We start from the raw sequence: 15,833 nt of genomic DNA on the forward strand, positions 1-15,833 counted from the left end.
TACACAAATCCTTACTACCAAGAAAATTCTTTAGAATACTTAAACCGTGCCTAATAATCCAATCAAAATGGGAGGAAAAAGGGTGGGATAATTGGGAAGTGTTACAAATTTATTATTTATCGGGGTAGACTGACTCTTCTTAGATAGCAGAACATATTTCAGTCCCAATTATAGACTATTAAGGAATACGGAGTAACATCATTAAGATGGGTTCCTGAACAGCTCTTTGTCTGCAGTTGTGATTAAAGGGTATATAATTACAAGACTTCCCTCTTGTTTTAAAATCTGTTTGACTCAGCGATTAACTTTCCTGCGCACAGCTTCGACCTTACATTCATCCTTTGCATTGTGCTAATACAAACACAGTTTCATGTTAGACCATATGATTGTCAAGTTGAGGGCTTAAGAATGAACATTTCATACAATGGAAAAGTTATAATGCAGGACCAATTCCTAGATCTTTGGAACCCAGATGTACAACCAGGTAGTCTGGGGGAGGATACGTGTTTAACTTATTTTAAAACAAAGAGTCAAAGTCTTCCCATTTTATCCGGGGTGATCCGACGGTTTTGTAGATACACGGACCTCTCGTTTGGTACACTGTACCTACACGGATCAATACGGAGGATTTTCTTCCGGGACGATCCGGGGTAGATGTTTAATTTTTTTTTCACGGTTTGGTTTGGCCAAGCCGGATTGTCCTGAATGCATACACGGTTTGTATACGGTGATGGCGGACCATCACGGATTGACAATCCGGGATAATACGGCGTCTCGTCCTTGAATGTGTGAAAGGGCCTTATAGGAGCACGAAGACGTTCGCAAAATATTTCCGCAGGTACTGTCTCGAGAACTACCTCCCAAATAAAAAAAAGTCAAAGTAATGTATTATGTTATGATTACCAGATGTCTCAGCTATCAGCCAATGACAGAAAGTGCTGAATTAGCTGAACAAAGCACAATGAAAGACTCGAACCAAATGGCAAGCATTTTTATGTTAACCATTACATTTACTGCAGAGAAAATCGAAGTCACCTGGGTAAATGGGCAGTAAACGGAAAACAGTATTCAGATCTGTTTTAGCTAAATTTGACCTCAAAGGATCTGCCATTCTACCCGATCTAACTTCCTTATCTAATTTCTGTTCTTCCAACTGAGGCGTTAAACGTGCTTCCCTGTGTGTCATTGGACCTGTATGATGTAGGGAAAACCATATTTGAACCCATGTACATATATGAGCCAATTCTATCTAATACAACAGGGTATAAAGAAAATGCATTACATAACTCTACATATTTTATTGATGGGGGTAAATGCTAAGATGTACACTTTTTGAACTGTTGGACTCCAAATTTTAGATATGATGGCCTGGGGTACATGCATTCCTACAGGACCAAATATACTTCACTCAACATTTGGTCGACTGACTAGAACCTCTTCACTAAACGACGAACCCTCACAAAATTGGCCTATTAATGATTTTTGTCTGACTGATACATAGTAGATCTCATATATGAGTAGTGACAAACAAAGTTAATAGCATTATTACCTGCTGACTCTACCTTGCTTGAGCCCGGCTTCACAAACAAACTCCGATATTCCAGAACTTGTCTTGACCGGAAAATTGGAGAGCATGGGAAGGGGGGGGGGGGGGGGGGGGGCTCATGCAGGTCTACGATAATAGGGCTCCGTTTTTGACCAGCAGCCTTTCTTATTTTTGACTTCGCCGGTTCCCCCACCGATTTGAGTTCTAATATCGGCACCAGGCGTTTTTCGGCTCCTCAGTTTATTATTAGCGTCGCTTTTTGGGCGGCATAGTGTCCATGATGATGGATTTCATTGTATAAAAATGTACAAATATGGCGAGACGATGCAGCGGACGATCATTGTCCGTACAAGTTTGATACCTGCAACAAAGTGTTATTAATACATCTGGACTGGGTAGCTAAAAACCTTGGTTAAGCTTAATCAGTGGTTAAATCCCTTGTCCACCGGTAAACTTTTAGCCATTGGTTAAATTATGTTGCTCAAAAGTTATCCAGTTGTTCAATTGCCTAACCGATGGTTAATATTGACCAAACTTAACCAATCTGCAGAGGTGGGTTAAGTCATTTAAGCAGTGGTTAAACATGACTGCCTACTTAATGTTTTATGTAAACATGAGAAACTAACAGGGGAGTTTGGAGACATTTTAATCATGATTTCACTGAAATAGAGTAAAAAGAAAGTTGGAAATTTTCTAAAAGATCTCGTAGAGCCCCAACTGTGCCAATTCACCATGTTTTCATTGTAAGATATTGTTTGGTTTCCTACAACATTAAGAAAACTTAATCATGTAATTCAATGCATCTCTTTCTTTAACAACATTATGAAATTTAAAGATTTAACAAATTCGTAGACAGGATACATAGGTGCAGTCACCGGGGTAAGGGAGGGGTGTGGTCACGGGGGAAGGGGGAGGGGGTATATTGAGCCCTTTTATCCCCTAAGTTTACTGCCGCAGTGCACCAATTCCTAACCATGCCTTTATGTTTGCCCCCCCCCACCCCTACGCTAAAGTCAGCTGTTTATTAATATACCCTTTTCATTCAGCTTATTGAACATATCAAATCACATTATTATTTGTTTATTTTCAAAAAAAATAATAATACAAGTTTTGATAGATTGATAATTAAATTAATTTAAGTGCTTGTCTCAGAGAGAAACAGGCAGAATCAGAAAAAAATATTCCAGAAGGGGGGTCAAAACTTTCCAATAATGATAATATTTTTTTTGATTCACGGTCTAAAGTGAGTCAATCGTGAGACCAAAATATAGATCAAGTTCATTATATTTATAGTAACACGAGCAAACTGCATTTCGGTCAATCCCTAGCTTCCCTACGTAGAAAATGGTCTAAAACTACCCATTTTTTGCGATAAATTGAATTAGTTAATATCAGTTTTATGAATTAAAGCTTATTGATATGGTGAAATATACAGTGTAATGTATCATTTGCGACTGTTGGATGATATATCATTTTTGGCGACAAACATGGCTTACTATTTGAGATTTTCATTTTTAGTAAACTTTGAGCACCTGTATCGTGTAAGGTAGACAACTATTTAATTGGTTGTATTTCCATATTTTTTTTTTAGATACGTAGGATATACAACATGTATTAAGAATTTTATCATGGAACTTGACAAATAATGAGGAGTAGCTGAAAGTTGACATAAATAGTAGCTATGTTCAGACTTATTTGAAGAAAATTAATATAGTTGTAAAACCGGGGTTTTTTATGATTCCTAAACATTTTTTTTAATAAAACTCATGAAGAAACATTTATTATCATTTCTAAGCTCGGAAATAGTAAAAAAAAAAAAGTGGATAAAAACATAATAAATACACTTCTTCCGTATTGAAATCGAAATGGGGATTCCCCGTGTAACTCTTCAAAAAAAAGGAGTGTCAAAAGGTATACGATAAATGCTGGCATCGTCTGACTTGTAATTTTTGCAAAAGGTTTGGAGATCATAGCTTTATTGTGGAAATAATTTCGAAGATTCTGATACTTCATCGTTGATTGATTGTAAGAAAGATACTTCTGCACACATATGTTCATCAAAGGTTCGAAATATCCTCATTGATTCTGTACCGGACCATAATTTTATGCGTTACCGGACAGTTAAATATGTCAAAAACAACGAGACCATTATGGCTTATATTGGAAAAGGACATGGACAAATACAATGTTCTAGACAATTCCTCCTCCAGAAAGGCGAAGGCAGATTGAGGTACATCACCTATGTTTTGGTATCGGTCAAGGGAGGCAATTCAGGTTGAAGCTGGTAAGGAAACTTTACATTTTGTGTAATGTCCCACTCCCGAGTCTGGCTCCCCGAAAAATATTAGCTGGTGTTTTTAATGGGTTTTTTTTTTATAAAGTGTGATGCCAAATCTGTGGGTTTGGTAGCAGTAATTAGGTGGTGGAAAAATGGATATTTATCTCTAAACTGAGGGAAAGTTCATGTAGTGTTATACAGTATTACAGAGACCTTCCATAGGAACTATAGCATCTTCAGAGCCAGGGACGTTTTCTTTTTGTCTAATACTCAGACTGTAAGAAAATGAGATTAAAGATCTGTAATTTATTCCAAATTTTAAAAGCCAGTCACATTCCATTATTTCAATAGGAATTGGGGGTGGGGTGGGGTGGGGGGTGGTTGAGAAAGAATAGAGGAACAAATTCCAACTCCAACATAAGCTGGACAAACATCTGAACAGGAGATATGAGTAATTGGCTTTCGGTCATTGAATAATACAGTCATTCAAGGACAAGTGTAGTGTAGACCGTTTTAATGCACTGATATTGTTTTTGGTTTTGTTTGAACAATTAACCCGCTATGAAACATGATGCGGAGAGTGGGTAAATTCCCTAACTGAAAATATGTCAGGATCAAGGAACAATATCAGTATATCATCTGATCTGAACACCTGGTATCAAATTCATACTATGTAGTCAAATCTAAAGGCATAAATTATAACATAAACCTACATACATATATAGCTATGTCATATATCAAATTTGCTACAACCTACCATTTATCACAGTACTGTATCCCTTTTTGTAAGAAAATTCTTAAAGGAAATTTTTACTTTATTGCAGGGTATAAAGTAATGCAGCATTATGCTCAAGCAAATTGAGGAATTAGTTGGCATGTTTGAATGTACCTACCAGTATTGAGGATAATGTACAAGTATGTAAAATAAATCTAAATGCATATCCTGTACTAATTCTACATTTATAAAATTGATTTTTAATCTGACGCCCAACTGATCAAATAAACCCGAAATAGCACAATACATATATGGTCTGAAAATGATAACTTATAATATTTTGCCTTTGTCTGTAGCTTATCAATGAACCTGTTTTCAAATACTTCTTGTGTTTGATAATCTAAATATATTTTTACATTCATGTTGTAAAATTTAATTGCATGTGAATTCTAATATTATGAATCCTAATTATCCAAGAATTTCTTTTTAACCTGTCCGACTGTCTTTTTGTCCTTATTCTGTCAATGAAAGTCTTACAAAGTGTTTTATATATATATATATATATATATATATATATATATATAATAGCCCCCCCCCCCCAATTTTATCTTTTCAGTTTTCAGAGACAGTTTTCATTGAATGTATGCTTTTTACTTATAGTGTTGTATCTGGTGCTGAAACAGAGAAAGGGAATGAGCCAAACAAAACAAAGAAACCGTGAAAAAGTGTCCAAGGTGTCACATTGGATGCAATGGAAAATCTGCACATAGATGAACATTATCTGAAGTACAAATAGTTATGGATCTGGTAGCAATGTTCAGTATTAGAAGATACCTTGTCAACATTGTACATGTATAATGCTGTGTACATCAATATTCTTAATTCTACAATTGCTATAGATTATGGTATAATACATGATGGGGTTACATTATATGTGTCTATTATATACACATTGCATGTATTTAATTTTAGGAATCAGACTAAAACTGTATTTTTTTTGTGTTTCTGCTAACATCTAAGTCAAAACTGAGGTAGGCTGGTAGAATATACATTATATTTTTTTCTCAAACTTTTATTTTCAAAAGAACACAAAGAGACAATCTGATCACAATCTATATTTTTATGTCCCCCTTTGAAAAAGAGGGGGCATATTGTTTTGCAGCTGTCGTTCGGTCGGTCTGTAGACCATGTGTTGTCCGCTCAATATCTTGAGAACCATTCACTTGATGATAATGATATTTCATATGTGGGTTGGTTATGAGTAGAAGAGGACCCCTAGTGTTTTTCAGGTCAAAAGGTCAAGGGTCAATGTACTCTGGACATAGGAATATAATGTCCGCTCAATATCTTGAGAACCCTTTGCTTGAAAAACATTAAACTTAGCACACTGGTACATCCTAAGGAGTAGATGACCCCTATTGATTTTGAGGTCATATGGTCAAAGGTCAAGGGCCAAACTGGACATAGGAATATACTGACCATTCAATGTCTAGAGAACCCTTTGCTTGACAGACATCAAACTTGGCACACAAGTACATCTTCAGAAGAAAATGACCCCTATTGATTTTGAGGTCACATGGTAAAACGTCAAGGGTCAAACTGGACATTAGAATAAACTGTCCGCTCAATATCTTGAGAACCCTTTGCTTGACAGACATCAAACTTCATACACTGGTTCATCTTCAGGAGAAGATGATCCCTATTGATTTTGAGGTCACATGGTCAAATGTCAAACTGAACATAGTAATATAATGTCCACTCAATATCTTGATAACCCTTTTGCTTGACAGACATCAAACTTAGTACACTGGTACATCTTCAGGAGAAGATGACCCATATTGAATTTGAGGTCAAAAGTCAATTGTTGAACTGAACATAGTAATATGCTGTCTCCTATATTTTAAGAATTATTTGCTTGCTTGACACCAAACTTGGTACACTGGTACAGCATAAGGTGTAGATGACCCCTATTGATTTTTAGCTCACATGGTCAATTCACTCTTGACATAGGAAGATAATGCCTGCTCAATATTTTGAATTGATGATACTACTATCAATTAAATTATGTGTATGTATAACCCTTTTCAATTTTGCACCATGGGGGGCATATGTGTTTTACAAACATCTCTTGTTAAAGTTACAGGTACATTAACATATTTGATTTGAGGAGATCAATTTTCACAATTAATGGTACTTCTAAATATGCTTGATATTAACTACTTTGAAATTAGTACAAGTGTGAACTTCAAAACAATGTTTATTGAGAAATCTCTTTAACTATATATATATATATATATACATATATATATATATATATATATATATATATATAATCCAAATAGAAAGAGTTGATATCACACAGTCAAAATAATTCAATAAAAAAATCAGGAAAATATACAGTTCCAAAATATATATTCACTAGCGCTTTCTGGATTTTAACATCCATCCTCAGGTGAATACAAATTTTAAATAATGAATATATATATATATTAAATTCTAGGTTAGGGGGTATAATTTAATAACATTGGAAACACAGCAATTTTCATTTTAGGCCACATTGTCATTAAACATAATGCAATTAGGATTTTGTAAAGAACTGAATTTTTCTCTCAAAATCCTCCATATAAATAGGTTGAGGGTTGTCAAAACTTAGTAGATATTTTTTTTTATTTGATATCATAGTTTTATTTTTTACCTTCAAAACATAAAACTTGTAGTGATGGAATGAAGCTTAATCAAGATAAATAACATTTAATGAATGTAAAGGCCATATTCAAGGTCACTTCCTATTTTACAAATGTATCGATAGAAACGCAGTGAAAGGAAAGTCGTGTTTAAGGTCGCATTTACATGTAAGGTCAAATATATTTCATGCAAATAATGTTTTTATTATGTTACACATGTTAAATCTTGCACAAAAGTCAATCCCATGAAATAATCAATCTGTTCTTGTTCAGGGATGAGATTAAATTTATATATTACTATGATGTATCTATTTCAACTTCAGTAATTCTACAAGATCCCTCAAACATTTAGACAGCTTTGATTGTTATGGATTTTTTAATCTTATGTACATTGTTAAAAAAATCTTTGTAGATTGTTTCATCTTCAAATATTTAAGGTAGCTAACTACACCAAGGTTCATGTCACAAGTTACCATTTGAATGTTTTGTGAAATTGTTTTTATCGATTGATTTGGTTGTCTATCATTATGGCTCAGTGAATAAAGCATTGGGCTGGTGAACCTTAGATCCTGAGTTCAAATCCGCCATAGGCTGTTTTTCATATTTAAAGAAATTAATTTTTAAAATCATGTTATTTTTATCCAAAATTGCATAGTGTCTGCCTTTTTGACATATATACTTATGATGTATCATATCCTTCATGATGAAATCATTTTTGTGCTGATTTGAAAAACTCTTTCAAGTTGTAGTGACCCACCTTAACTTTCTTTGAAAGAAGATTGGTGTATTGCTTTCCACATATTGGTATATCTTTCATTTGGTTCATCGACATGGTATTAGAAAAGACTTCTCTGTATATGATTCCTACGACAGGCTGACGTACCTTAGTACATAACCCCTATTCAATTTAGGTCACTTGGTTAAAGGAGTTGGAGTAACATAATTATCTTTTACAAACCTTTTTTGTTTTCTTATGAAAGACTTATAGTTAGAAACTTGTGATAATAAGTACTTATTGTTTCTTAGTATTTAAATGCATTTATGCAATTGTAACTTTCCAATTGTTAATCCCCAAAATCATTAATTATGGACTATATAATAATTTGTTAGATATACATTTTTATCTGCTACATGATTTAACGATCAGGGGATCAGATTCATGTGGTCAAATATGTGGATTATTTTGAAATTGTGCATATTAATATAGATTTTGGTGTATAATTACTATGATTTGTATAAGATACTTTGAATTACCAACTTCAAATTTAGTATTTATTAAAATTTTCTTAAAATGAGAATTCTTATCCCCTTTGGTATTGATATAATTGTTGGTATGGTATGTGAAATTCATTGTGTGGTGGATTTTATCGACTTTGTCAGATTTCCTAATGGTAATCTCTTCGTATCCCTTGTCGAAATGGATAATATTATTTGCCTAGCTCAATATTTTTATGAATTGGCCATATATGACAGAGCTTTTGCTAAATGAACACAAAACTTTCAAATTTGACCTACCTTGGAAGACTGATGGCTCTGAACATAGGGAAAAATGCTGAATCAGCTATTTTTTTATTGGGGGGGGGACCCATAATAAAGGCATCTGTACTCGATTATGATAAAATATCTAAACCTCATTTTTAGTTTGATTTATAGCATAGAGGAGGTACTTTTTTAAGTCTGTCCAGAATTGGGCTGCCTATCGCAGTTATCTATATTTCGGGTATCAAAAATAGCTGAAAAAGCTGTAGTTTGGCTTGATAACTGAGACCAATATGCCTGGAATATGTGGCGCTATATAAAAAGAACATGCATGGATTTTTCATTGAAATATTTTGTAAATGGAGATAAATCCAATAGGTGACTCTCTATGTAAAATATCACAAGGATTGGTAACATGTGCTTCTGGACTGTTTTGCATGGTTTTATCTGATGCAAGCACTTACGCGGTTGAGTTAAGGCTTTCCCCATAACATTTTTAATAACAGTGCTGTACATAGATATACTTTACCGCACTGGCACATTGCACGACATCACAATGAAAATTACGTCATGACGAAGGTCATGACGTACATATCTAGTCCTTTTGTGGTTGGAAATGTCAAAATATTGTTTCGTTATTTACCACCGCTGTCAAACGGTAAACTGCAATCGCGTAAAAGTTTCTGTCAAATGGGTTATATTAATTCTCTTTGATATTGAAAAAGTTTCAATTTTTTCTTTATATAGCATACATGCTAAAGTAATATCCATATTATATTGTGATCTTGATATCGCCCCTAATCTACACGTATAGTTATTTTCACAATGGACTCATTTGCATAAACAGGGTTTCCGTACATAAAAATTTCATCATTGGCACGACACCCCGATGTTTTTAAGTGAAATATGTTTGATTTATGTGACATGTGAACTTCAGTGCCAAAGGAAAGTTAGGGGAGCAAGTTCTGCCTTCAACAGAAAATATGTTTTTCAGGCTAGATTCAACTTCGTATGTGCAAAAATCGCTGCATCTTGCATATTCAATGCAAAAATTAGACATGTTACAAGTCACAATAACCTTGCTCTCAGCACTTTTCAAATTAAGAAATTAATATGCTTTGAAGTTATATTAACTTCAACTTGCATTGATATCTGGATATATCGTGCCAATTCAACGATTTAAACATACACGATACGTTTTTATCTTGATATTTGATCACGTGATACAGAGTTGATGTAGAACTGTCGGTCTGGTGAAAAATGTATAAGAGGTCAATATGCACTTAATGATATATACATATTGTTTTTGTATAAAAGGGTTGTGCTTACAGAATTGGTCACAAATTGATCTGTTTATTAATGCTTTTTTCCTGACATATTTCTATGGCTCTACTTAACACAACTGCGTAAGTTAAATCATGTACACACATATTTTGTGTTGTACATATATATTTTTCTATTTTATCAGTTCAATTTATTTATCTTTAATATTTTACAAAGAAAATTAAACATTGATAATTAGGATTTTATTTATTTTCTTCACCTTCAATACAACCTCGCATTGGGTCAAATGCTGTCTGACGTGTTTCATACCGATTGTTAAGCCGTTCTTGGCACACTGATTTTGACTACGGATAACTCCGTTTACCTGATCAGGATATGGGGCTCACGGCGGGTGTGACCGGTCAACAGGGGATGCTTACTCCTCCTAGGCACCTGATCCCACCTCTGGTGTGTCCAGGGGTCCGTGTTTGCCCAACTATTTATTTTGTATTGCTTGTGGGAGTTATGAGATTGATCACTGTTCGTTATCTTCACCTTGCATTTATGCGTTTAAATTAACTGAAAGCAGACAAGTAGTCTTAGCATAATTAAAAACAGGTTATACACTTGTGACCATTTAATTATAGGTGTAAGAAACACAATGTGGACAGGTGGAGTTGAGAACTTGAGAATTTAAAGTCGTTGTCTAATTTAAGTAAACCTTAAAGAAATAATACGTGAAAGAATGTAATAATCATCAATTCTGTCACAATCCACAGTGATATTTTTTTTTACTTTTGAGAAAAAATAAACACCCCCTCCTAAAAAAAACATCAGGTACCTGTTATAAAATAACACACATATTAGATGAGATAACTACATGTGCATGTAGTTATTTCTTTAGATGATGATCAAAGAGGTAGAGTACAGTGCAATTGTCTTTTTAATTTATCATGTTTATGTGGAGAAATTATCTATGGGGTCAAAAGTGGTGGAGGTAATAGTTTCTGTGAAGAATATGTATTGCATATATGTTATGCCAAGTAGAAATGATTAAATGGGATTGAAGTTAAAAAAAAAACCCCATCGAATTCAATCTATTAAGATTTATGTAAATTACTTTTTTTACTGTCGAGATTGCATGAGTTGTATGAGGACCCAACTACTACAGGAGCTAATTCTTAGATTACAGTGACCTTCACATTGTGGGTAGTCCTAAGAATAGATCGACTTTGTTTTAGCTATTCTAACATTATCATGTACGTGTGCAGATTATTTTAATTATGCCTACTTTATGTGATGCCTTCACTGAAAATTTAGATTGTTGGATTAAAAGTTAAAACTTCGTGTTAGGTGTACCAGAGGAAATACAATTTAGAAGCCGGTCTGCAAATGAAATACTCAAATTGCAAATTTCCTCTGACTAAAATGTATTTCAATTCTCAGTATTTGTATTAGGAAAAGTGGAGTTTTGGTTTACTTGAGTTTAAATAATACAATAATGCAGGGCTACCCTGAATATCGAGGCCTCCATCCTCAACTCCTCCTGAAATCCCGATGAATAAAGTCACTGATTCCCGGTGGGTCTAAATAAGTTCTCTGAGACAGGTCGAGTAACAAAGGAGGTGGACTCCCTCCAGTCTATATTCAGTGAGCTTTCTGCATACCGTTTCTTCTCCTTTTGCTTTCAAACAAGTCGTCCTGTACATCTCTTTCATATTCTCAACTGTTTATCCCCCCCCCTTTTTTTTCCCTTTTCGAGTTGACAGCCTCGGTTGACTTCAGAATATAACTTGTACAACTAAGAATAGTGTCTCATTAGGTGAAAAGTTTTCTGTCCGCTTCATTAACATTTGCAGCAGCCATTATTGTTTACATATCCAGACGACCATTGTTGAATTATGGTATATTAACCACTGGTTAAATGTACTTAACCGTTGGTTAGTATACCTTAGGGCTAAACTCACTTTGAGCAACATAATTTTGACCAGCGGTTAGTTACTCAGTGGATAGTAAATTTAACCAGTGGTTAACTTAACCAGTGGTTAAATTTAACCAAGGTTTTGAGCAACCCAGTCCTGATCGCCAAAGCGTTTTGACCTGAGCAATGTAAGAATAGTTATTGCGCCTGCCCAAGGATTAAAAGCATTTTTTCAGAAATGACAAATGACATTAAATAGAAGGTATCCATTCGACGAAATACTGCATCCTGTCATAACCGGAAAATGAGTTAAATGCATTGTCCACTCCGCCCTATCAAGTTTGGTGACCCGGGCAGAATCCACACTATGATACTCCCCAATTCTGTCCAATAATGTGTAATTGTACAGTTATGCATTTAAATTCTAGATTATGTGAACTATAGGAATATGTATATGAATTAAAAGCACCCAACACTAAGAACACTTGTATACCAGAAACTAGGGACAAATGTTCATACGATGACGTTCAATGGCGTCTCAAAACGGAAAAGTAAAGATACCATCATTGCTCCCTTATTACGCTCATTACAAATGAGCACTTCTAAACAGTTTTATTATTTTGAGAATGGAATTTCCTTCCATGTTGCTGGCGTCTAAATTCGTGTTTATACATACATTTTCAACGCACTGGTGGATAATTTTGTCCATAACATTACACGGGGAATGTTAGCGATGGTTTAGTTCATAAAATGTGATTTCAGTTACAAGAGGACTATTCTTTTCAGGTAATGAGGTACTACACCTTTTGTCTACAGCACACCCAACACAGTTTTACATTGGTATTTCAAGTACTAACGGAGGGTCGTGGTATGAAAAGTTTGATAACATGACAGTAGCCTCCGAAAGTGATAACTACCGGATTACTTTGGGAAATGCTTCTGGAACAGCTGGTAAGATATTATCATGCTCTTTGTCCCCTCGCAACATAGTTGAATGGAAACGATATACGAGGGATGTTCGATATGTAATGTGTATTGTACGATATCTCAAAAGCATTCGACTGAAACTGTGAACTGAACATTACATCCCTTCAAAGTATTCTCCGCAGTTTGAAATACAAAATTTCAATCTCTGAATACATTTCTGAAATGCGTCACGGTACGCTGATTTAGTTATACCTTTGAGGCCTGACTAATGGTTGAGCCAAGGGCTTGTCGGGACTTGCAAGGATGACCAGATAAGAACGTTTTAAGGTTTGGAAAAAGGAAAAAAGTCGCATGGGGCTAGATATGGAGAATTTGGTGGGTGTGGCTATACGGTAACCTTCTCCGACTTCAAAAATTGCTTTACATGCTCAGATGTATGTGATTGAGCATTATCATGAAGTAGACGAGCATGCCTAAATCCTGACACAAGGCATCGTTTATAATATTTCTTGAGCTTTTTTAGTATAACATTTTGGTAATACCGATCTGTAAGACTTTTGTCCTTCTTCACCGGAATTTGTATGGCTATACCATCACATAAGAAGAATATGCAATAAAGAACCTTCTTTGTGCTTATGTTCATTTTGGCAACTACATGCCTTCTACTGCGTTTAGTTAGCCATATTTTGTTTCCAATTTTTGGCCGGGTTGCACGAAGTGCAAATCCGGTCTATAGTGCAAGGTGAAGATAACGAACAGTGATCAATCTCATAACTCCCACAAGCAATACAAAATAGATAGTTGGGCAAACACGGACCCCTGGACACACCAGAGGTGGGATCAGGTGCCTAGGAGGAGTAAGCATCCCCTGTTGACCGGTCACACTCGCCGTGAGCCCCATATCCTGATCAGGTAAACGGAGTTATCCGTAGTCAAAATCAGTGTGCCAAGAACGGCTTAACAATCGGTATGAAACACGTCAGACAGCATTTGACCCAATGCGAGGTTGTATTGACGAACTAGATCGTAATAACGACCATAGAATTTGCGAAATGCTGACTTCAATCGAGACTGTTGAAATCCCTGTACCATCAACTTGTTTGTCAGTAGCTTACCTCGATTTAAAAACTGACTATACGCAGAACAAGCTCTTGCATATCGAATCAGTTGAGATATATAAACACCATATTCAGGTGATAATGGAATATTGCTACATAAATGTGGGAAGTTGACGATGGAGAAGCTGAAATCATCCCGTTTGTCATGCAGTTGAGTTGTTAGTTTGCCGTTAATGTCTACTTTCAATAAAATATCTAAGTATGAAGCAGAAGTGGACGACTCTGTGGTGTCCTTTATTTTGAGCTCACAGGGATATATGAAATCGACATATGAATGAAAGCTATCATTGTTAATAGACAAAACGTCATCGATAAATTCTGCTTCATATGAATATAAAAACAGGTCAGCTAACAAAGGAGCACAATTCGTGCCCATGGGAATTCTAACAGACTGTTGGAAGACCTGATCACCAAAGACCACGAAGATATTGTCAATGAGGAACTCTAGCATAGTTTTTATTTCAACTTCAGAGTACTTGTGCGTGGAATCAGAGTGGTGTTTAACAAAGTAAGTTTTTGAATGACCGATCAATAGATATGAATATTTCCGTTTTCCGTTTTTGTTGAAGAAGCAACTGTCTATGATGTCAAAAAGTCTAGTCTTTAATTTATCGTGAGGAATGGTCGTGTATAGTGTTGAAAAGTCATAGGTTTTAATGCTATTGATTTGGGGAAAATTCTGTGATTTCAAGTTTACTAAAAGTTCTTTAGAATTTTTTAGAATCCACATTTGATTAACACCACTTCTGGCATATGTAGTCGCACAGTAAGTTTGAAGTTTCTCCTTCACAGCTGTTAAAATTTTCGTGAGGAGCAAAGATAGGGGCTTGGTAGAACACTTACTGGATCCAGCAATGTATCTTTGTTTGTAAGGGTTTTTATGTAGTTTAGGAATCCAGTATAGGTACGGTAACTCATATTCATTCGGCCCATTGACTGGAATATTAAATGTGTCTAAAACTGAAGCATGGTTTTGAAGAATTTCGTCTTTTGAAAGGGCAGTTGGAGTATAAGTATGATTACCAAAAGTGGAATTAATGCCAAGTTCGTTTAAAATACAGTTGTAATAATGAGCCTTACAAACAAAGACAATGTTGTTACTAGCTTTGTCAGCTGGAACCAAAATATATTCCTCATGTAACCTATCTAATTCTTTTATCACTTCTGGTTTACTAAACACAGAAGGATAGATGGTACGTACTTTTGTTTTCATGTGTCTAATGCGGGATTTTAATATCCCTCTTATGCTTTTAACTCATTCTGACAATGTATCAAGTTCTTCTTTTTCATATTTAGCCCATCGTCTGGCATAATCTTCGACATAACTCATAATAGAGATGAAGTTCTGTCGCCAATTAAAAGACCGAGGTTCTCTGTATTTAGGACATTTAAGAATAAGTGATTTGAGGTCCTCATTTTCAACTATATCAACATCACCAGTAATGGCATGTCCAGCTGGACTTTAGTTGAAAGAAGATGAAGAACAAGAACATGTTGGTGGATTACGTATAAGATGGTCTATATCTATGCACTGCAAAGTTTGTTTATAATTAAAAAGTTTGGATGCAATAGTAGAAGTATAGCTGTAGGAAATACAGGGTGTAGACTTGAACTTGAAATAAGTTGGAATACATGACTGAACCCTTTTATGACGAAGAATGTTGCTTATGTTGATGGCATCTATTCCTTTGTTTGTAAATTTGAGCTTAAGGAACTGACGGCATGATTTGGAAGGAATATCATCCATGTTCCTTGCTGGTTTATAGAGCCTGTGGTAGGCAACATCCATAATCATAGAGTTAAGTCTATATTAAGTATGGTAAAATGCGGGCGGGCGGGCGGTTGGGGAAATTTTGTGAAATCAACTCCTCCTACAGTTTTTTTTATGTACAACCTTGAAAC

At 35.1% G+C, this 15,833-nt stretch overlaps 1 protein-coding gene across 1 annotated transcript in view; it reads left to right on the forward strand.

Moving 5' to 3' along the window:
- LOC125662584 (techylectin-5B-like) overlaps positions 1-15,833 on the forward strand; it is a 71,452-nt gene that overhangs the window by 28,347 nt on the left and 27,272 nt on the right. Inside the window, exon 12 of the mRNA XM_056145964.1 lies at positions 12,673-12,837. Coding sequence (XP_056001939.1) covers positions 12,673-12,837 — 165 coding nt within the window. The remainder of the gene's footprint in view (positions 1-12,672; positions 12,838-15,833) is intronic.

The sequence above is a fragment of the Ostrea edulis genome, chromosome 8 (genome assembly GCF_947568905.1).
Source record: "Ostrea edulis chromosome 8, xbOstEdul1.1, whole genome shotgun sequence".
In the NCBI taxonomy this organism is placed as follows: domain Eukaryota; kingdom Metazoa; phylum Mollusca; class Bivalvia; order Ostreida; family Ostreidae; genus Ostrea; species Ostrea edulis.